Here is a 23018-nt window from a genome sequence, read left to right as displayed (position 1 = left end):
CAACCACATTTTCAGGTCAGGTCAGGTCACTGACCTATGACGTCATAAGTGAACCTATGCACGGTCATCAGATGTCGCAACTTCGTAACGAACGCCCTCAGTGCCAGAGGAACTATCACATGGAGATGCAACTTACAGGACGTAGTATCCTATCACAACTTGTTCTCACAACTTGTATATCTCTGATTTTTTTTCTAAATGTCACAAGAGGTCAGGTCGGTCACATGACCTCACCGTCATAAGTCAATTAGGAAAAATGAAAACTGCTATTTTGGCTCCGGGAACAATCTCAAGCTATCTCAAGCACAGGGAATCTTGATTTCATGCACTCCTTGGAAAGTCCGATGCTTCACTTTTGCATTGTTGACCTTTCGTGACGTCATGTATGACATAACTAGGGTCATACTCCAAATCAAATTGAGCTAGCGAGTCAGGAAAGCCACCAATGGACTCAGGAAGGCCTGTCGAATCGAATGATATGCGATATGACCTCCTTCAACCAGCTTCATGACCTGAGGGACTCTGACCTGACCTCGACCCGAGGTCAACACTTAACCCTCGCCGGCACAGGGGGGGGTTGATGCAACCCCCCCCTAAGGTTTTTCGCGAATAACTCGCGTAAAAAGCGGCCGATCGCGACGAAACTTTCTGTACCCTCGCATTGATCAATTTTACACCAACCCTGAAAATTTCATGACCCTGACCCCAATGATCTTTGACCTGTGACCTCTTTTCTGTGACCACGTTTGGCCGAAATCGCGGTTCGGCGCGTGTCGGCTCGCATTAGCCGCGCGTTTGCAAGCTTTTCGTGGTTTCAAACGTTCAAACATGTGATTTGATGTTGCTCCATGCATTGGGTGGGTGTCAAGGTCACCTGAAGGTCAGGTCAGGTCATTGACCTTTGGTGACCTCGGGTGACCTCGGTTCACTTTTTCGAGTTTTACATGTTTCTAGGCTAGTTTTTTTAGCTGAATTCGAATTTAGCAACCATTTGAACATTTACGAAGTGGTTTTGGTGCCTTCGTAACATGTTACGAAGCTGTCCGAGGCGGTTGACACGTATTACGAATACCCGTCACAGCCCCTACCGGTTGACCTGACCTGACCTGACCCGACCTGGTCTAAATGCTTAAAGACATCATCTCTGATCAAAACTAACACGATATTCGTGATCAGCACCCCGGAAAACCACATAGCAGCCACACTTTACAACTTTCTAACAGGTCCCGATTTTCCCGGTTTTCGGGTCATTGACCTGACCTGGAAGGTCACCCGATGACCTAGGACCTTAAAATTGGGTATCATCGGCTTCCTCTCGTGACGGGCAACACGTTCGGTTTTTCCGCGAAGCTCTAGCTCGATCAGGGGCCAAACGCGAGGGGGGGGGGTCTACCAACCCCCCTTGTGCCGTCGAAGGACTCCAAATGGCCTGTGCCGGCGAGGGTTAACACCTCAAGTTGACCTCCTTCGAACAAAAAGTAGGTACAACCATTCGACGCGCCTGAGTGAGGCGAACACGATGATGCCGTGGCCGTTCTTTGCGAAGTTGATTATAAAAAGCGAACCCGTGCATTGGGTCATTTGACCTGACCTCAGTGGCCATGGGTTGACCTGAGACCTTAAAATCGGGTACCAGTCGCTGTGTCTCGTGACGGCGCACACGTTCGTTTTTTCTGCTAGCTCCATCAGGGGCGAAACGGCGAGGGGGGTCGTACCGAGCCACCTCCCCCCTCGGCCGGCGCGTACGTACGTGGAAAACCAAGAGGTCCGGTGAGGGTTAAACCTATCATCCGCAGGGAGGGAAACTGATGCACCTCACCCTGGTTCGTAGCATGCCGGTATTTCCAAAACAATGGCGTACTCGTCCTGTACTCGGAGCAGCTGTTGCGACCTAGCATGCCGTTCGGACCAGCTCGCCAGCAAAGGTGAGCTACCGCGCGATAACGATGATCGGCAAGGTCTGGGATCGCCGTATTACTTGTTGTCCCCCTTCTCGGGGTAGTGCCTGCCACTGGCCAGTCGGAGAGGGAGAGAGAGAGAGAGAGAGAGAGAGAGAGAGAGAGAGAGAGAGAGAGAGAGAGAGAGAGAGAGAGAGAGAGAGAGAGAGAGAGAGAGAGAGAGAGAGAGAGAGAGAGAGAGAGAGAGAGAAAGAGAGAGAGAGAGAGAGAGAAAGAGAGGAGAGAGGAGAGAGAGAGAGAGAGAGAGAGAGAGAGAGAGAGAGAGAGAGAGAGAGAGAGAGAGAGAGAGAGAGAGAGAGAGAGAGAGAGAGGAGAGAGAGATCGCATACCTATCAGGTCTTCTCGAGAGAAAGTTGCAGTAAATATGGTTCAAAAGAACCGGGCGCATCTGATGGAATTTGACTACATTTCGGACGTTGACTATCCGTTTATCGCAAACGTGTCCCAGGAGCCAAGTTTGCGGGAAGACGGAAGTGTCTTCACGCCCCTAACCCTCGCCTCAATGAACAACGATCGGATCCGACATCGTCGCCGCATTGTGGGCCAGGCATCATTTACTCACCCAGACACACCATTGATAAAAAGTTGGTCAATACTGTTCTCTACTATTCTCGTTACATAGACGAGGTCACGTATACAACTGCCAACTTTACCCACACAGTTCAAACAGGGCATGCTGAGAGGCCATGCCCGGCTGCACCCGCCTCTGGCTGAGTTTACCCTTGTTCATCACATGGCGATTTGTTATCAGTCGTACCGTCAAGGCCACGACAATTCCAAAGCGCCCATGGTAACGGTGACTGGTCGAATTCGTTCCTCCCCGCCCACCGACGTGCTCCATTGGAAGGATCATGGTACAACTGGTCGGACGAGGCCACAGACCAGTCGTAACTCCGAGGTCAGGGGGGACGGAGCCGCGGCCGACGACCGAGAACAGACAACAGACCACGTGCACTGGGCTACAGACAATCGGCACTGGGCTACCGACAGCAGAGGTGAGTATCCGTCTTATTGAACGAAATGGCAGGGATGTTCGCTATTTAGGCATAGGTGCTGACAGCAAGTTGGGCTTTCAGTTAAAGTTGAAGTCAATAATTGTATGCACTTTCTGTAGGTTCGGGTGACGAGTATACAATTTAGTTGCCGATGGAATAAGTGTTCATGCTTCTGACGAGCTAATGAATAAATCTTCAATGTCAAAATATAGGTAGGCCATAAGAAATAACGAAGTAAAAACCAGCTCATGCATCATCCACTTATGATTTTCTCATGACTAAAGAGGGTGAGAGAGAGAGAGAGAGAGAGAGAGAGAGAGAGAGAGAGAGAGAGGGAGAGGGAGAGGGAGAGGGAGAGGGAGAGGGAGAGGGAGAGGGAGAGAGAGAGAGAGAGAGAGAGAGAGAGAGAGAGAGAGAGAGAGAGAGAGAGAGAGAGAGAGAGAGAGAGAGAGAGAGAGAGAGAGAGAGAGAGAGAGAGAGTAGCATGATGACACATAGCCGTCCTTTTTTTGCAGTCTCCCTAACCTTTAGATAACTGCCGAAGTGCCGACTATCGGAGACAAACGGACCAATCCTCACTTGAGTGGTTCAGATTTGAGATACGCTCACGTACTCAGCAACAATGTCACTGAAACAAGTAACGTCCTTTATTTTCACAGGCCAGCCATGGACCAGCCAAAAGAGCTTCCTTTCAAGGTGCGTCCCTTTGAAAAAGACGTTCAGGAGAGGATAACCCGTGACTTCGGCAAGGGATTTCCCAAGGGGTTTGTCAAGGCCAACCACTGGGATTTTGTGCTGATGGGTCACGTCACAGAAGAGATGCTCCAACAGTGCTACAACAAACCGGTTCAGGACGGAGATATCTGGGTTGTCTCACTCCCCAAATGTGGTAAGTCAGTCCGGGGCATAAGTACTTTTGTAGGAATCAGTTGATCCTCTTTAACCCGCGCCCTGGTGTGGGTCTGAGCCACCTTCGCCCTGGTGGGGGGGGGGGGGCCAAAATGACCCCCCCCGTCTAACTCGAAAACGAAGAGGGCTAGGAAGACGCGGAAAAAAGCAAACGAAAGCCCATAACAAGTACGTTCGAAAGTATTTCGGTCATTTTTTCGCTAAGGTCAATATTGAGGTCGCTAGAGGTCATCATAGGTCAAATTTCAGTGTTTTCGGTGTTGCCGGACATATTCCGCTGTAGCTCGGAAACTAGAAGAGCTAGAGAGCCGCGGAAAAAAGCAATCGATAGCTCTTTTCAAGCTCTTTCGCCGAAGTTCGTCAGATTTGACCTCAGCTCAACGGTTTGGCCTACAGAGGTCATGCAAGGTCAACTTGGCAAATTTCGTTGAAAATGTTTTTAACTATAGCATGCATTCACGAGAAAATAGAGAAACGATTCATGCACCATCGTGCTTGGCTCGTCGAGACGCGTCGAATGATATATAGTTTGACCTCGAAAGGTCATTTTGAAAATTTGACCTCAGGTCAAGGTCATGACCTTACCGAAATAGGTCATGCTGCATATCATTCGATCCGCATTGACGAGACAAACACGATAAACGTCGAACGGAGTCTCTATCTCTATTCAATAACAAGTAAGTGCAGAAAAACCGCTGGTGACCTCTGGTGACCAGGGAGATGACCTAGCGTGACCTCAGCGAGGTCACAAGCAAATGGTTTCACATGGGCTGTGATTTGCTGACCCAAGACACTTCAATAACGAAATATAGGAACAATCACGCCCGATTTAGCTGAAAAACAACTACTTTTCGATTCTCCCATTGACTTATAATGGGGAGCAGCGATGACCTGACCTGACCTTAGGTCACATTTATAAAAAATCCGAGATAGCCATTTTGTAGAGCTGGGTGACATCTTCAAGTACTGTAAATTTTACATCGATCGGATAAAAGCTGTGCCTTTGAGAGAGCTTTGAACTTTTTTAGAGGTGGTGTCAGTTTTGGTGACCTTGTGACCTGACCTGACCTGACCCGAACCCCCAAAAAAAGGACATGATGTAAAAATGTTGAATAAACAGCTATACAAAGTTTCAGGGCGCTAACTCAAGTGGTTTCTGAGTTATCGCTGAAAAAACCACAGGGGGGGGGGCCAAAATGGCCCCCCCCACCAGGGCGAAGGTTAATTCTAATGTAGATGTGACACCATAAGTGACATTACGCAGCAGATACACCCACCCACAGTCCTCACTGTCACCCGGTTACCCTGCCGACAGGGACCACCTGGACACAGGAGATGGTCTGGCTGCTGGCCAATGACCTCAAGTACGAGACGGCCACCAGACCACTGGACGACCGGTACAACTTTCTAGAGTAAGTGGTTTGGCTTTTCACCTGTCTCGTACAGGACGTTCGGAAACTGCAGAGGGAGGTCGAACTATTTAAATAGTTATTAATACATACTTTACGGTGCGTTCACTGGAGATTAACCGTGCGTTAATTCGAAGGTAGCCGTGCACCAAAAGTGATTTCTCGACTGAAGTTTTTCGGAAGGGTCATTGACTATTCTAAGATTTCCCATAAAGGGCCCTTTTTAGTGGCATGGACTAGGTTTAATTTTCATTTAAATTCGCACCGTTAAGCATGTATTAATTAGTTTAACACATGGTTTCCGTGCATAAATGGTTTTAACGCACTCGTGGATGGAATGGAGCACTAGTGCGTTAATGCATCCAATCCAATCCATCCACGTCGTGCGTTAACCCTCGCGGGCCCGGGGGGGGCGTTTTTCGCCCCCCCCCCCTGGCGAATATTTGCGATAACTCCCGAACGCTTAGGGATAGGAAGGCGAAACTTTTAGTACCTTTTCTCCCATCAATTTGACATCTTCTGAAGTAAAAAATTTGGACCTAGCCCCCTTGATGACGTCACAAGGTCCATTTTTCTAGACCCCTGCACGGCAAACTTCGGCGTCACAGACGCAAACTTCAAATAGCTGCTAAAAATAGAGTTTTAGAGATAAAGACAAATTACGAGCACGGCTGTGTAGCGTTTGACCTAGAGAAAAATAGAAAAATAGTTTTGGTGACCTGAGGTCAGAGGTCAGGTCAACGACCCCGAAATGTGGTTTTAGTTTTTCGCAAATAACTTCGGCAAAAATGGTCCTAGAGCTACGGCAGTGGTACCATCACATTCGCCTTGTCAAGCCGCGTCGAATGATATATATTTTGTTCAGAAAAGGTCAAGTTTCATGTTGACCTCATGTGACCTCGAATGACCTCTGGTTGACCTTGACACATGAAAGGTCGTTTATGATGTATTTGTACCCGCTGATCACGAATCTGGCATCTATTTTCCTCTAAGCCTTCATTTAGTGCTTTCGGATGGCAAAATTGTCTTATTTATTATTACTAGCTTGAATCAGTGAAATAGCCTCTAGCAGGGATACTCTTCTGTGACCTTGACCTTTGAGCAGCCTTGTATCGTAAGATGAACCACAAATAGGGAACTGATAAGCCTCAAAACATTTCAAAACATCTTGGAAGTTAGCACGCAAGATGTGCGAAAAAGTGCCAAGTTTGAGGTCAATTTTGAGCGTGACCTTGACCTTGACCTTTGATTTGGAGCACATTTTCAGAATCCTCAGATTCTCTTCTTTCGTTTGACACCCAATTTTGCCGGTTTGATGCAGCCTGCCGTCCTCTAGAAGGCTTACTTTGAGATCACTACACATGTGCCGGTTTTGGCCTTTGACCTTGACCTCTGACCTTGAAAATTGACCTGAGGTCAAAAATTTTAGGTGCATTAGAATCGTCTCGTAAGGACCTTTCGTTTGGTATCGCTTTTGTTTCCGTAGCTCCCTTATTTACGGAGTTAGACAAGGGGGGCGAAAAACGCCCCCCCCCCGGGCTGCGGTGGTTGGGATTACCCCCCGGGCCCGGCCGGGTTAAAACCATTTACACACGGGAAACCATGTGTTAATATATATTATCTATTCATTTACCAAAGGACATCGTCTACGAGGAAATATAGAGGCCAGGGCCACGTTCTCACTCATCCTCACGACTCATTCTCTTAATTGTTTTATCTTTAGACACAGGTGGATTATTGTGAATAATTATACCATCAGCCATAGATAATTTATACCTTATGCTTTATTAGATCCCAAAGGTCAAGCGACGGTTCTCAGTCTCTCGTCTCCCACGCACATCCCCTTACCTCCTCGGTATCGTCCGGCAGATTAGTAAAGTAATCTTGGTCCGGCAGATTCTCTCTTCTCCATGACCCGGACCACGTACGGAACATGTTCGCCGAGGCCAAGAAGCTGGTTCCCAAGATGACGCTCGACCCGGCCCAGCGGCTGGCGGTCTCCACTCAGCACTCGCGCTTCGTCAAGTCCCACCTGCCGATGTCGCTGAACCCGCCGGACCTTCTGAAGAAGGCCAAGGTGATGACGCTGGCCGAGTTTTACGAATTTTTAAGTGATATTGCAGCTGGTTGTTTGAATTTGTGTACGTTTTCGCCGGTTACGTTTGCCGTTGGTGAAGAGCGGTTTTGTCTGTCGGACTTAGGTACGGGAATAAACGCTTATTACGTATGACGGTATTGCAAATTTTGGCAGGTTATATACGTCGCAAGAAACCCGAAGGATATGGTTGTTTCCTATTTCAACCATCTGAAGGCTCTGAAACTCCAGGGTTTCGACTCAGACTTCGCAACACTGTTTGAGCACTTCATTAACGGCCGAAGTAAGACGATGGCTTGCATACACATTACACATTAACCGATGCACACCTAGAGATCTCATACATGTATGTATATAAGATCTCTATGGATACACATGTGGGTCAGTCATACTGACATCCATGCGTGCATATAAATGTACAAAGTACCTACATGTGTCATATGCATACGAAAGTGTTTTTAGAAAGAATGTCCTTTTCCGTGTAATGTTTTTTTTTTCAGGCGTTGGACTTAGGACTAGGTATACTGGTTTAATTAAACAGTTAGTTAGACTGTTTGTACGTACCCCTTCAAAACTGAATTACCTAACGTGTAGGTATTGTGCAATTCACGCCTCAAATTTAGTTCACTATGCTAATTGATTATTGGCAACGATTAAAGATTTTGATTTCTCATTACATTAAACGGGCGATATGACACTATATAACGCGAAATGAATGGTTCGTGAATAGGCACCTACTTTGTTTTGCAGCGTTGGAGACACCGTTCTTCCCGCATGTGCTGGAGGCCTGGAACCTCCGGCGGCACCCCAACATGTGCTTCATCTTCTACGAAGACATGAAAAAGGTAGGCTTATATGTAGGTACGCGTGGGTATGTGTAATATATTCAATATCGTACATATTATTTGTAGCTAATGGCGACAGCGACGCGTTCCTTCCTCGGTTGACTGAGTCTTTACTCTTATTTTTCCGTGCGCAATATGTTGAATCAGAGACCACTAAATATAGATATATAGTGATCTATGGTTGAATTAAACCTGTCAATCAAAATATCTTATTCTCGTTCGAAATTTCCCAGGTGCTCCGGTTAACCCTCGCCCGCACATGGGGGGGGGGGGGGGTGGTTGCCACCCCCCCCCCCAGGTAGTCTTTCTGCTCTGCACTCAACATTTTTAGAGCTAGAAGGCTGATTTTTTGTATAGCTGCTCCTCTATCCTTTTTTGATGTCCACTGAAAATTTCAAGTTTCTGTGATTTTTTGTTTCGGAGATATGACCTTGTTTTTCAGGTCATGTCATGACCCAAATGGCCAATTCTCAACATCTTGCGCTTGCCATGGGCCTTGTGAGCTTTTGACACCCTGATTTCGGCCTTTTTTGCCAGTCTTACCTCCCACCTATCATGGAACATGTTGTTCGACGATGTACAGGGGTCAAGGTCAGGGTCAAGGTCAACCTAGGTCATCTAAGATAATTGCGTTTTAGGCAAGCAGAATTTACTTTTTGTGAAGCTTTTTGACTGCATTTTTGGTAAAAGCTTCTCAGATCATGATTTCATGTAATATGGACCCAAAAACAATCGGTGCACACATCAGTAGGTATACACACAGACACACACACACATACAAACACATATAATTGACCTTGACCAACTTGACCTGAAATGACCTCAGCAGCAAAATTCTGGTCGGGTAGTGTGACAAAGAGCTTCTAGCTGGTTTGGCACCAGAAAACAGCATCGTCATCGGTATTTGATAAGCAGCGCACTTGATATCCAACGGTGACCCAAAACAGCAATATTTTTTTAGTTTGACCTGACCTGGAACGTCAATGACTGACCTGAGAAGGTAAAACTGGGTATCATTGGATTCGTCTCTTCCCAAAGAATCTTTTTGGTCTTACTGCTAAGCTCTATCTCCAACAGGAACGAAAGGGCGCGGGGGGGGGGTGGCAACCCCCCCATGTGCGTTCTAGGATGGGAAAATGGCATGTGCGGGCGAGGGTTAACGGAAGAATGATTTTGCTCTCTATGCAGGATCTAAGGAGCGTCATCACAAAAGTAGCCAAGTTCCTCGGGAAGACGCTGACGGATGAACAGATGGAGAAGCTGGTGAATCACCTGCACATCGACAACATGAGGAAGAACCCCAACGTCAATAACGAGTTTCTGAGGGATGTTCCGGGCCTGATGGACCCGGAACGGTCGTTCATCAACAAAGGTAAGGCCGTCAATCCATCTCCTGAAGGTTTTGAGCGGGTGAGTGTGTATGTCTGTAATGTGGATAACGGTCCTTACATAACATATATATGGTTTGAACGGGATTGTCCTAAATTTGTTAGGAAATTGATAATGTAAGAAGGGATAAGCTGAAGAAAAAGATAGTTAAGAAATATTCTGATGAAATACTCTTTAGGCTACATAAGAACATTTGCAGGCAATGCCACTCTCGGATTTATTTCACAGACCTTTTTGCACTGCCGTTATCATCACCGCTTTAAGGGACTATCCCACCTTCTAAAATGTTGTTAAAACCAGTTAAATTGAGCCCGACTTTATAGATTGGATGACCAGGAACACGGTTCTGGCATTTATTTTTCATTAAACATCTTAGGCTTCCCATATTCCAAACACAAACTTTCAAATATGTGACGTCACAGCCCAAAATTACCCCCTTCCCCAGGCCACATTACTGTCATAAAGCTGATTCTTTTTACTCTGTAGGCACCACAACAAAGTTCAGACCAAGTTTTAAGCGATTTTTCAACGAACAAAGCCATTTAAATCAGAATGACTAAACGAGGTGACGTCACACTAACGGTCGCTCCATGTTGAAGATAGGGCCTTGCACAAGGCCCATTTTCAAATGAAGGGAACGAATTTCTTCAACACCAAGAGGCCGCGGGGGTTGCAACCTAGATAGATAGTGATTTCTGAACCTCGCCGCAAACTTGGCTATCTCAACTTAAACCCCATGTTAAAGGTGGGATAGTCCCTTTAACTTAGCTCGCTAAATTATCCCCATGCGTGCTTGATTGAATACATTATCATACTCGTATACCACGAGTGCATAATATAATATGAAGTACAATAATTTTCAACGTGTTTACTTAGTTGCTGTCAACGTAGCTGTCTCGTTGGGATAAATGTTAATGTTTCCTTTTGCTGCTTTACGTCACCGCCAGGCCAGACGGGCAGCTGGAAGGCCCACCTGACGCCCGAAATGGTTCAAAAGATGGACGCCTGGATCGAAGAGAACCTGCTCGGCACCGACCTCAGCTTTGTCGACCAGCTGACTACTGAACAGTAACTACTGTGGCATCCACTGACTGTGGTGTCTTGCGGTTAGTGCCTGCTGACTTTGGATGGCGAGGCGGAAACAAATCGGTTACTGCTGAATTTGTTAAAATGGTTATTGTTAGTGAGTGTTGATGCACCATCTACCATCATACGATATTGTACTCGAAAGAACCTGCACCCGACCCGTCCCAACGATGACAGTGCTAACGAAACACGGGTTGACTGTGCAAATATTGTGCCGAAATACATACATGACACGCTTGTCTCCTTACTCTGGAGTCATATATCTACAGATAAGGAAGAATTGAAAAGCTTGACATTTAATTGCCCATCTTCATTTCTATTTGATTTTAGAACGTACTTGATAGCGATACAAGAATCAAGGGAACTCCATTTTTACAGAGGATATCGGGGAGTAAATATGATTCTGCTTGCCTATGAGAACCCGAAGCAAGGCTATTTTCAGGTTGGATAAGGGTGCACGATATTATTGATGAAAAAGTAGTTCCAAAGCGAATCCGCTCAAGTGGTTTTCGTTCATGGTTTAAAGATGTCGCCCGATTGAGAACGACTAAAGTCCTCGACGAAGCCTCCTCTTTATTCACATTCTTAAGCCATGTAACATTAGAATTTACAATACGTATAATCACTCGCAAATGATACCCGTGGAAGAACAATATAAATGCCAAGTTGTAATCCCCAAATGTTCCTACAAATGCCTAAAATTGTCATCTATTTAGAATTGGCTTAAAAGCACCGTTAGGGAGAGATCCTGTCCGGAGTCGGGCCATTCAGGTCGGGATAATCCTGCAGCGCCACGGCGCAGGACTCCTGCGGACCACAGGGCGCACCATCCATCTCCAGGAGGGTGACGGTGTTCTCCCCGGCGCGGAGGAAGGGCGCCGGCACGTACATCGTCATCTGAGGTCCGACGGCGGGCCAGTAGCGGCCCAGGTTCACCCCGTTCACGAACGCCACTCCCTTGTGCCAGCCGGGGAAGTGGAGGAACGAGTCGGCGGGTGGGTCGGCCGCGGAGAAGGCGCCCCTGTAGAGCGCCGGGTGCAGCGCGTCCCCCTGCGGCGTCGGCGTCTCCGGCACCAGCTGCGTCAGGTCCTGCGGCAGGGCGGTGATGCTCCAGTTGGTCAGCTCCTTGCCCCCGAGGGTGACCGCCTCCAGTATCCCCTTACGATCGTGAATGTCGCCGTAGCAGATGCGGCCTAGGCTCTCGACAATGATGGTGACTGTGCTTTCCTTGGCGGCGAGGAGGGGTATCGAGAAGGCGCTCTCGGCACGCGACAGGACGCCCACCGGACGACCGTCCAGCCAGACGTAGCCTCGGTCCCGCACGCCGGGTACGGAAAGCACGGCCGGCTGCGGCGGCTTCCACGTCACCGCCGCGGAGTACGCCACGAAGCCGTACGCCTGGTGGACGTCGCAGAAGGGCACCGCCGGCGAGTCTGACACCCGGGTGACGTTCAGCGCCTGCACGGCCTCCAGGAGGCTGGTCTGCCACGTCATCTTCACCTCGCCGTAGGAGGCGACAGGCAGCGGGTCAGGAACCGCCACCTCTGTCATGTTTGTGTAAGGATAGATGAGCTCCCGCAGGGCGTACAGCTTGTCAGTGATGTTGCCGCTCTCCGTGTACGGCGCGTTGAAGTCGTAGGATGTGGTGCAGGCTTCGAACGTGTCGCCCATGTTGGCGCCGGCCCTGAGGCCGAACGACGTTCCTCCCAGCATCATGTACACGTTGAAGTTGGCGCCGAGAGAGATCAGTGTCTTGGTGGCGTTGACCACCTCCTCCGTGGAGACCATGTTGCGCGGGTAGCCCCAGTGGTTGATCCAGCCCGGGTAGAACTCCGAATTGACCGCCGGCCCGCCGATCTTGTTGTGTCGCCGCTGCGCCGCGAACGCCTCGGCCGCGTCCGAGCCGGTGCCGAAGTCGACGGTGGCGAAGGCGCCGTCCACGGGTCCGCAGCGCAGGAAGTAGTCAGCACCGCCGTCGGTGGTGAAGAGGAGGACGTCGTCGCCCAGGTGACGCCGCAGCAGGTCACGCAGCTGCGTCATGTACACGGCGTCACATGACGAGTAGCTGCCGTACTCGTTCTCCACCTGTGGAGAAAGACAGGATGATAGCATAGTTCTATTCTTATTCTCTAATTTTACTTTGTGAATAATGTGCGTGACTACATCCATAATTATTGGCGATGTTCTCTGCCATTGCTTAACCTATATCATACGTGACAAGGAGACAAGACTGCTACAATTCAATCCAATAATTTTGCTCCGCTAAGCTACTTATTGCCTTCGTCAATACGCACAACATATCACAATGAGAGCGCAGACAAGAACTGAAGACATCTGAGACATCTCGTACACGCTTATCTCATGTTTACCCATCATATCAGCCCTGAGATGTTGCAGTTGTGATAGATAGGTAATGGACACAAGGGTCAAGAGACTTTTTCTATCTTGAGCTCTCATCAGATCTGAACAATTGCCGCTTTGAAGTCACGATTGCTGGTCACAGTGCTCAAGATATCAGGTACGGTATTGTCACTCGAATTAACTGCGCAGACGTAATTCTTCTGGCAACATGTGCAGGGATGCCTCAAGACGTAAATGAGAGATCATCCGTTGTTAAATGTTTTGGGTTATGCGACATGATTAACGATTAAGCTTACAGGTAGACGACACTGGCATTTACCGTCCTTCAAACTGCTCGAATAGTTTTGAGGAAACGGATCGAAGAAGGCGAAATTCTCGCTTGGAAGGGTGGGCCAGGACAGGTTATTTATATTGCGCTATTCATGACACCTATCTGGTCGATCAAGGGTTGAACAGGTGACGATAAAAAGACGAAGATAAAAACATATAAACAAAAATATTAACAAGCATGTCTTGCTCGACAATACTCACTGACCAACTGGTTGTGGTCAGCTACAGAATGAGCCGCATGCTATCGAACGCCAGAACGACTCATTCATCCGGGATCACAACGGGAGTCAAGTCAGGTTCGCTATTAACCCCAGTCAACGGCATTTAGACGGAGCTGCCTACTGCAAAAACGTCATCAGTTTAGTATTTCATACTATTTTATTTTTCATTTTATTAAGTTTTTAATGAATATAACGCTGAATCGACTCAATGCATCGAAAAAAAAAACGTTGAATAAAATGACACCTATTACTTACGTTCCTTCCGTGACTGATCTGACCGTTACAATATTACATATAAGAATGAGCGGGTGTGGGCACTGCGTGTGCAGTGTGCACATGCTACTGCGTGATTTCATCTCCGTCGGCTGGTCTGTGTGACCACCTCTCCGTCGCTCTCGCTCACCTGCACCATAATAACCGGTCCGCCGTTGCTGTAGAGCAGCGGCCGAATCCTGGGCAGCAGCTGGTCGTACCACGCCGTCACCGCCTCCATGTAGGCCGGGTCGGACGACCTCAGACTGACGTTCTGACGGCGCAGCAGCCAGTACGGCAGGCCGCCCAGGTCCCGCTCGGCGTCAATGTACGGCCCCGGCCGCAGGATGACCAGCAGGCCCAGCTCCTGCGCCAGCCGCAGGTACTGCTCCAGGTCCTGCTGGCCGCTGAAGTCGGTGACGCCCTCCTCCGGCTGGTGGGAGCTCCATTCGACGTACGTCTGCAGCGCGCTGACCCCGGCGGCTCGCAGTCGCGTCAGACGGTCGCGCCAGTAGGCCGACGGCACCTTGAAGTAGTGCACCGAGCCGGAGACGTAGTGAAACGGCTGGCCGTCCAGCAGGAACGAGTCGGGACCGACCGTGAAGGAGCGCCGCTCGAACCGGGTCCCCGCCAGGACGCCGCTGGTCAGCAGGAGGGGAAGCACCGACCACTGCCACATGACGGCAGCGGAGCAGACAAACCCTTTGCTTCTACCCCGCGCGCTGAGGCACCAGTCGAGCGGGAGTGAGAGACGGGCCACAACAGCGCGTCTCCAACTCCAACAGTGGACTGACCCCGGCCGTCCGGTGCACAGACAGCGGCTCGGACGCCGATTAGATACTCGGAGCGGAAGTGGGACGTCCGGTGGTCGTCGACCAAAAACGACACAGGAGTGTGCTCCAGGCCGCTATCCGTCAGCTGTTTTTGAGTGCCCGGTGAGCGGGACAGCCAGTGGACTGAGATGACAGTTTATGAAGGCCAGTCCCTTGACAGTAGGTATCAGCCTTCCTCAGAGTTCGTCTGAAAATAAACATTGGTCTGACGGGGTTATGAGCGTAGCGATTTTTAACAAACCTTCGAACTGGCGTGGACCATGGATTGAGCTAGATGGGTTTTAGTTGTTCGATCCACCCCCTTCTCCTCCAGCAATGCGTGAGAATTCATAACTCCAGTGGGGGTGTAGCCTGTAGGCACTAAGCTAAAATGCTAAACAGTTGTGATCGTGATGACTGTGTAATATGTATTCTGCTCCCTTGGCTTTTATATCCATAAGCAGCAACTACCTACCCTAATAAATAAATTACTTAATGATTGTGAACAACAGCAAATGCACGTATTCAATAAAGAAAATGAAAAGTAAATACCGAATCGCAACAAGCATGATCCCCACATTCATATACCGAACACATACACGCATGCCAAAATTAAAGACGATCTTCATTCTTCACAGACAATAATAGTGCCCATTCGTTCAGTGAGTAATACAATGCGTTGACGTTTCACAATGCGAATCGTTTCGTCATCACCTTTGTGTTTCAACATGCGATCTTATTTTCACGCGCAATGTGCACTTGCGTGACATAGCTGCCGTGACATTAGCTGCCATGACATAGCCATTTATATGCAACTATTATGCTGAAGATTTCAGCGTAAGGCGCCTACCAACGCCCTCAACTCGCCAACACCAACGAAAGTGAGTGTTACAAGAACTTGACCACCGACCACTGCCCGCCTAGCCACTGGTCTAGGCGCCGATCATGCGGCCGGTGAAGTACTTTTTCAGCTCCTCTCTGCTGATGGCCGAGGCTCGCTCTTCATCCGGTATCTGCGTCAGCCAGGGGTAGCTGAAGAGGCGGGACAGACCGAGCGGCAGCCGGTGCCAGTAGGAGAACGGCGGGCCCCAGCTGAAGCAGCTGCTACGGGACAGCGGCGCGCCGTCCGTCCAGTACATCATGTAGAAGTTGCACATCTCGTCTTCGGCCGTCAAACTGCGACAGAGGAACGAATGCTGGTAAAATTGTGGTATAAGATGCTCGTTAGCTATAGTAAATTACCAATTTTGCGATGTACCCAAGTTAAAAACGCCTCCCTAAGTAAGGTGCAACAGCTACTAATTTTATACTCTAATTGGAAATGCATGCGCTCTGCACAGTGTTACATTTACAAAGCAATTTGGTTGGCCCTTATACTGATCAGGCAAGTAATTGGGATCTGTCACCGGAAAAGAAATAACATGTTTATTTTACTTTGTCGGAATTCGCGCTCAGTGCTTACCCGATTTTTGTGAAGCGTGACCGGAAATTATTCATCGTGCATCTTGCAGCCTGAAACACGCCAGGAGGTCAACATTGTCCAGCGGCTATTGGTTGGTAAACGATGCATTGCATTTCGCAATTCGCTAGAAGGTAGGTCAAAACCATAACTAAACAATGCTATCAACCAGGATCAGACCATCCTGTCCATGGTGATGCGTACCACGATGTCGCCGGTGGTGATGGTGACGTTGTCCAGCACCGGGTAGAACATCTGCGGCAGCTGCGGGTTCATCTTGCCGATCAGCGTCCAGCGGTAGCCCTCTGAGCGGCTGTACCGGGCCCGCCAGCCCGACACCACCGTGCCTGCAGAAACATGGCGGTATCGAATGGGACACATGTTGGGCAAATGTGTTTATTATAGATAAGGAAATCAGACAAAATACGATCACTTTACAGGGTGTCCCAAAAGTTCCTTCTCACCTAAATTTTGCTTTTAGAGGCTCTCTTATTTAAAGCCACGCTTAATTTATTTCGTAACTGAACTTTTGGGGTTGCCATGGCAACTGTGACTGTGCTCCACGGTAACTAATTCGTCTAGACTGGTCTAGAAAAAAAAAAATATTTTTTTGCCAGAGAGTTCACTTCCTGTGGAGACGGCTTACGCCGCAACATAGAGGTCTCCGATACGGGAACGTCTTGGTATTTAGTCCGCACTGGGCCATTCACGACGGTTGAGGGTGATTGAGGCCATCCAATATGTAGCCAATGTCTGTCGCTAACTGCCAACTGGACGCACAGTCAACAAGTGACGCCGATGATTTGTCGGGAGTCACTCGCTGCAAGTTTATGCTCTTTTTTGTCAGCTTTCACGAGTGAGCCATGTGGCCAAAACTGTGTGGCGCCAAAATGGCCGTCAAAAAGGTCTTAGCGTTAGAAAGTTGGTAAACAGGCTTTTCAGGATGCATTACCAGCTGTCTAAGAGTATCATTTCGGGGTACCTAACTCAAGGTGACTTAAGCTCTACTTACCGGAGGGCTCAAAACAGTCAAAAACGTCTTAACCCGCGCCCGGCTGGGGGTCCTGGATTTCCACGCCCTGCTGGGGTGGGGGTTTGAACACCCCCTCTTCTAACTCGGCTCCTGGGCCACGTAGCGATACGCGGAACCGAAGGCGGCGTTCGAAAGAGCGTAAAAAATAATGACGAAATCACTTCGGTCAATTTTTTGGTCAGGTTAAAGGTCAGGTCACCAGAGGTTATTGAAGGCAAAATTTCGCCGATTTCCAGGTCGAATGTCAAAATTTTCCAAGAAGCCAACGCATAACTCGGGAACTAATAGAGCTACAGCGCCGCGGAAAAGTGCATTCGATAGCCCTATTAACCCGCGCCCCACTGGGGGGGCTATTTATAGCCCCCTCCCGTTTTTCCGCAATAACTTCCAAACCGCTTGACGGATCAACGCCAAACTTTCAGCACCTTTGGCTGCATCAATTTGACACCTTGTGTCAAAATTTAAACTTCGTAGCTACCATAGGTCGGCCGGAAATGACGTCAGAGTGACGTCATGTTCGTCCGAAATCGACGCAAAACATTGAACCACGGCAATCGCTCCCAAGAGCTCAGTTTTTAAGCTAGATCCAATTTCTTTGCATCAAAGGACTCAAAATTGACCGCGCTATCAAACTGCTATCTCGGAGTTTCAAAATTTTGAAAATTTTGAAAATTTTGAAAATTTTATATAATAATATTCAAAATTTATATTTTTATATTTTTTTTCCAAAAAGTTTTTAACTTTTCGAAAAAACCGGAATATATGTGACAGAACGCAAGACTATGACTAACTCTAGCAAGTTTTAGCTAAATATCTTCAAAAATGGCCAAGTTATACGCATTATTACAAAAAATTCACAATTATTAATTTTTCAAATCAATTTTTCAGTACGTATTTGACATCTTACACCAATATAAATGGCACCATCGTGTTCCTGAGCTCAAACTGCATCCAATAGACACCTTTTTTGTTGAAAAATTTTAACTTCAAAATTTGACCTTTTTTGACCTGAAAGTGACCTGACCTAAGCTAACTTCGACTCAAAATGACCTCAAATGACACAGACGACATCAAATTCGAAATCTATGGCCTAAATTGACCATAAAACATATGTCACGTGACCGACGCATGATATAATATTTCCGTGACCTGTGATGACCTGACCCTGACCTGAAAATCAAAGTACAAGTTTGGTACCCTGAAGGTATCTAGAGCATCTGTTCACGAGTGTGGAAACCAAAAATGAGCATGATCTGACTTGTAAGACGGCGGCCAGAGCCCAAAATGTGAACAAGCCAAAATGCTAATAATTTTTACTTTGACCTGACCTGTGACGTCATCGGTGACCTCGAGGTCAATGAAATTAGGATTCGCTCGACAGTTTTTCCGGGGCTATCAGACGCCGTTTGAATTTTGACGATCGGCCCAGTAGTTTCGGAGTTAGGAGGGGGGCTATGAATAGCCCCCCAGTAGGGCGTGTTATACACAGACCCCAGTGGGGCGCGGGTTAACGCCCTTTCTGAATAATTCTCTCAGATTTGACCTAACGTCAACGGTTTTGCCTGCAGGGGGCAAAAACCATAGAGATCTTATATACATAGAGATGACATGCACTTAAAATCGTGGCGATTCAGTGGGTCTTTTTAAGCAACTTATTTTCAGCCAGTAGCGTGCCAATATGGCTGAGGCATTGTTAGTCTGAAGAAATTATTACGTAGCGAGCGAAGCAAGCGTAGTCTTTCGTAGATTAACGGAAATTTCTGAGTATGAGCGGCCGGCCGGCCGTGGTTACGCTTTTGCGAGGCGTATATCTCAGCAACCACTTGACCGATTTACATTCGATGATTTTTCTAGGGTAGCTTCATTCCTTCTACCAAGTATTGGACTATTCCCAATGCATGTGGGTGACCGCTTATGCACGTGCCACGTGCAAAACGAAGAGGTGTCAGTTTTGCAATTGTTGCAATATCTTGGTAACTACTTGGCCGATTGCGCTGAAAGTTGGTATGTAGGTAGGCACCCCAGGGGTGTAGGATCGCAAAATAGGTTGGGGGGGCTGAGCCACGGACGCCGGTGCACACTGGTCGGAAACGCTCCAGCGAGAGGCCAGCGGCCTTTCCGCAAAAGTTTTTTGGTTGTTATTCCACAACTAGTGAAGGAAACTTCATAAAACTTTGCATACCTTCTCTGTCATATGTAAGCTATCATTTGGATGTCAAGCACTAAATATATGACGTAAATCTGTTAAGTTATGACGTCATAATTGAGAATAATACAGGATCTAGCACCACTTTAAGTCAAGAAGGGAAATTGGGAGCTGCTATTCGGGCACCGGGAATGGTTTCATGCACTCCTTGCAAGGTCCAGTGCTTGACTTAAGCATTGTTGACTTTGCGTGACGTCATTTATGACGTCACTAAGGCCATGTAAGTTTTTCGTCAATAACTCCTGATCAGATGGAGCTAGAGAGTCGGGAAAGCCACCATTGGACTCAGGAAGACCTGCCCAATCGAATGATATGCGATATGACCTCCTTCAACCATTTTCGTGACCTAAGGGGCTCCGACCTGACCTTGACCCGAGGTTAACACCTTAACCCTCGCCGGCACAGGGGGGGGGGGTATGATCGCGACGAAATTTTTAGTACCCTCGCATTGATCAATTTTACACCTACCCTGAAAATTGCATGACCCTGACCCCAATGACCTTTGACCTGTAACCTCTTTTCCGTGACCATGTTTGGCCGAAATCGCGATTCGGCGTATGTCGGCTCGCATTAGCCGCGCGTTTGCAAGCTTTTCGTGGTTTCAAACGTTCAAACATGTGATTTGATGCTGCTCCCATACATTAGGATGGGTGTCAAGGTCACCTGAAGGTCAGGTCAGGTCATTGACCTTTGGTGACCTCGCGGGTGACCTCGGTTCACTTTTTCGAGTTTTACATGTTTCTAGGCTAGTTTTTGGAGCTGAATTCGAATTAAGCAACCAATTGAACATTTACGAAGTAGTTTTGGTGCCTTCGTAACATGTTACGAAGCTGTCAGAGGCGGTTGACACGTATTACGAATACCCGTCACAACCCCTACCGGTTGACCTGACCTGACCTGACCCGACCTGGTCTAAATGCTTAAAGACATCATCACTGATCAAAACTAATACGATATTCGTGATCAGCACCCCGGAAAACCACATAGCAGCCACAATTTACGACTTTCTAACAGGTCCCGATTTTCCCGGTTTTCGGGTCATTGACCTGACCTGGAAGGTCACCCGATGACATAGGACCTTAAAATTGGGTATCATCGGCTTCCTCTCGTGACGGGCAACACGCTCGTTTTTTCCGCGAGGCTCTAGCTCGATCAGGGGCCAAACGCGAGGGGGGTCGTACCAACCCCCCCCCCCCTAGTGCCGTCGAAGGACGCAAAATTGCCTGTGCCGGTGAGGGTTAAGTTGACTTCACCCGAAAACCAAGTATAGCATTCAACGCGCCTGAGCTAGACAAACACGATTATGCCAAAATCGCGGCAGTGCGACCATTTTTGGCAAAGTAATTAACCTAAAACCGAGCCCGTGCCTTGTGGCACTTACCTGACCTAAGAGGTCACTGGCTGACCTAAGACCTTAAAATCGGGTAGTACCTAATTTTTGCGTCTTATAACGGCACACAAGCTTGTTTTTTTCCGCGAGGCTCTAGCTCAATTAGAGGCGAAACGGCGAGGGAGATGTACCAACCCTCCCCGGTCAATGTAGAAAACCAATCGGTCCGGCCAGGGTTAAATACCGGAATTGTGATCTAATGTAAAAAGACGGCCCAAGGTAACCCGACGTCAGTGACAGGTGTCCTATATTTGCAGCGTCTTATATTCACGAAGGTTTCAATTTCCACTTTCTTCAGCCGAGTGATGGTTGTCAATAGCAAGGCTCTCTAAATACAAGCCGTAATCGCCACGCAATATGTGGAAGGCTTTTGATGTCAATACATACATAAATGCATACATAAAACGCGCTTTTCACAAAATTCATAAACTCAAGCGCATCTGTTTTTAATGACCAGTCAGCTGCGCATGGATGCGTGCAGTCCACACAGGTCAGCGTAAGCCGGGCGCGGCGGCCGAGCCGAAACTGGGGCGGGGCGGGCGGTAGTTGGGTAGGAAGAGCGGCTCCTGCAAATTTTGCGCAAATATGCGCAGTTAGCTTTTATGTTCCCCTGGTGTAAATTTAAATCCTACTTCATCTCACAAAAAATCAGGGTGGAACTAGATGGGACTACCTGTTGTTTCCTTACCTAAACTTTGCAGTTATATTCCAGAATCACTGTAGGAGAGCCTTCATAAAAAAGCTATAGTACATCTTAGTTAGGGAAAAAGTATACCAAAAATTTTGCACTGACCAGTCGGCAACTTCATAACGAACATTTTGATGCAAAATATGTGGGATTTCAATTTGGTGTTTATCAGCAATAAGACTCTGAATATCCGCCTCAAGAAACCTCTTGCTCCGCGTTAGTTTCCGAGTTCTGGGATACCCCATCTTCGGGGGCTGATTACAGCTATTTTTGGTCACCCGGATTAGTTTTTTTGGCCTAAGTATAATAATTTGATCAATTTCAAATCGATCTATATAAAAAATAATCCGAAACTCCGGAATCGCCCGTGGCCTCTCGTGAGGGCGTTTCCGACCAGTGTGCGGTGGGGGCGGCGACGAAAGGTGCTCCGCTCTGGCGCGCCTCCGGACCGGCCACTCTCCTGTCCTGCAAGCGTACCGTCACTTCATCGGGGCGGAGGAGGACGATCTGCGACGGCGGAGGACGATCTGCGACGTGCCCGACCTGCGACGGCGGAGTCAGGGAGGACGCGGAACACTTCCTGACGTCGTGCCCCGCGACGGCCCGCGTCCGTCACGACGTTTTCGGGAGAGGGGACCCGACGCTGCGGGAGGTCTTCGCTGACCCATGCCGGGTTATCGAGTTCCCGCGGCGCCTGGGCCGACTATAGAGCGCCCACGGCGCGAGACACTCTGGCGGGGTGCTGGTTTCTCCGGCCCTACCCGGCGTCCGAGTCCGCCGGAACCCGCCCGGGGGCCTGCTGCCCTCCCTGCGCGGACGTCGCAAGTGTCGCCCCCGAGGGGGGCTGGGGCCCTCCCGGGTCCCCCATGTGGGCCCACCGGGCCCGACGGCCGGAACGACAACAACAACAACAACGAAAGGTGCTGACCGGGGGGGGGGGGGACCAGCAGTGGAAAAGGTGTTGACCGGGGGGGGGGGAGCGTGGACCGTGGTGGTGAAAAGCGGGTCTATGACTTGAGTGATGTGACTTAATCTCTCCCCCTGGATCCAAGTTCAGGCTTATAAAATAAGGCGTAGGTATTTATATTTCAGCTCAACGTTTTACAACCACAGTCCACATGTCCACATTTATGCAGTGTATGTTCCCGCTCTTTTCAAATGCAAAGTGATGCCACTAAACCAGTATAGCGCCTTTTGGGGCGACTAACGGAGCGAGCGAGGGGGTGAGTCTTGCACGTGCGAAATTTCGAGGGGGTATCTCCAACTGACTTGTGCACGGCACCCTACTGACCGGTTTCTAGCAATGTGCCAAATTTGAGCACAATCGGCCCAGCCGTTCTCGAGATCTGGGAGCGGCACCCTGCACGTGCGCACGTGCAAAATGGGTCCCAACTGACTTGTGCACGGCACCCTACTAACTGGTCCCTAACTGTGTACCAAATTTGAGCGCCATCGGTCCAGCCGTTCTCGAGATCTGGAAACGACCCCTGCACGTGCGCACGTGCAGCAGCACCCCAACTCTGGCACATGGATATGCAGTGCCTAGTGGGTGCCTACCTACATGCCAACTTTCAGCGCAA

At 48.7% G+C, this 23018-nt stretch overlaps 3 protein-coding genes across 3 annotated transcripts; 1 reads left to right on the top strand and 2 right to left on the bottom strand.

Moving 5' to 3' along the window:
* The first annotated feature begins 2730 nt into the window (after positions 1-2730).
* On the top strand, positions 2731-10922 carry LOC122392610 (luciferin sulfotransferase-like). The gene is made up of 8 exons (XM_043387664.1): positions 2731-2953; positions 3613-3842; positions 5178-5274; positions 7168-7348; positions 7523-7649; positions 8117-8211; positions 9400-9583; positions 10548-10922. The coding sequence occupies exons 2-8, from the start codon at positions 3620-3622 to the stop codon at positions 10670-10672; spliced, it is 1032 nt and encodes a 343-aa protein (XP_043243599.1). The 5' UTR covers positions 2731-2953; positions 3613-3619; the 3' UTR covers positions 10673-10922.
* A 318-nt stretch (positions 10923-11240) lies between these two features.
* LOC122392609 (beta-galactosidase-like) lies at positions 11241-14635 on the bottom strand. The gene is made up of 2 exons (XM_043387663.1): positions 14002-14635; positions 11241-12771 (listed from the first exon to the last, which is right to left on the bottom strand). The coding sequence occupies exons 1-2, from the start codon at positions 14527-14529 to the stop codon at positions 11422-11424; spliced, it is 1878 nt and encodes a 625-aa protein (XP_043243598.1). The 5' UTR covers positions 14530-14635; the 3' UTR covers positions 11241-11421.
* An 804-nt stretch (positions 14636-15439) lies between these two features.
* Positions 15440-15830, bottom strand: LOC122392607 (peptidylglycine alpha-hydroxylating monooxygenase-like). The gene has a single exon (XM_043387662.1). It carries the CDS (start codon positions 15817-15819, stop codon positions 15595-15597), a length of 225 nt encoding a protein of 74 aa, XP_043243597.1. The 5' UTR covers positions 15820-15830; the 3' UTR covers positions 15440-15594.
* Between the last annotated feature and the right edge of the window lie 7188 nt (positions 15831-23018).

This window comes from Amphibalanus amphitrite, unplaced genomic scaffold (genome assembly GCF_019059575.1).
Source record: "Amphibalanus amphitrite isolate SeventyFive unplaced genomic scaffold, NRLGWU_Aamphi_draft 000493F_arrow, whole genome shotgun sequence".
NCBI lineage: Eukaryota > Metazoa > Arthropoda > Thecostraca > Balanomorpha > Balanidae > Amphibalanus > Amphibalanus amphitrite.
Note: the sequence above shows the minus strand (reverse complement) of the source record. Positions and strands in the feature narration are given on the sequence as shown.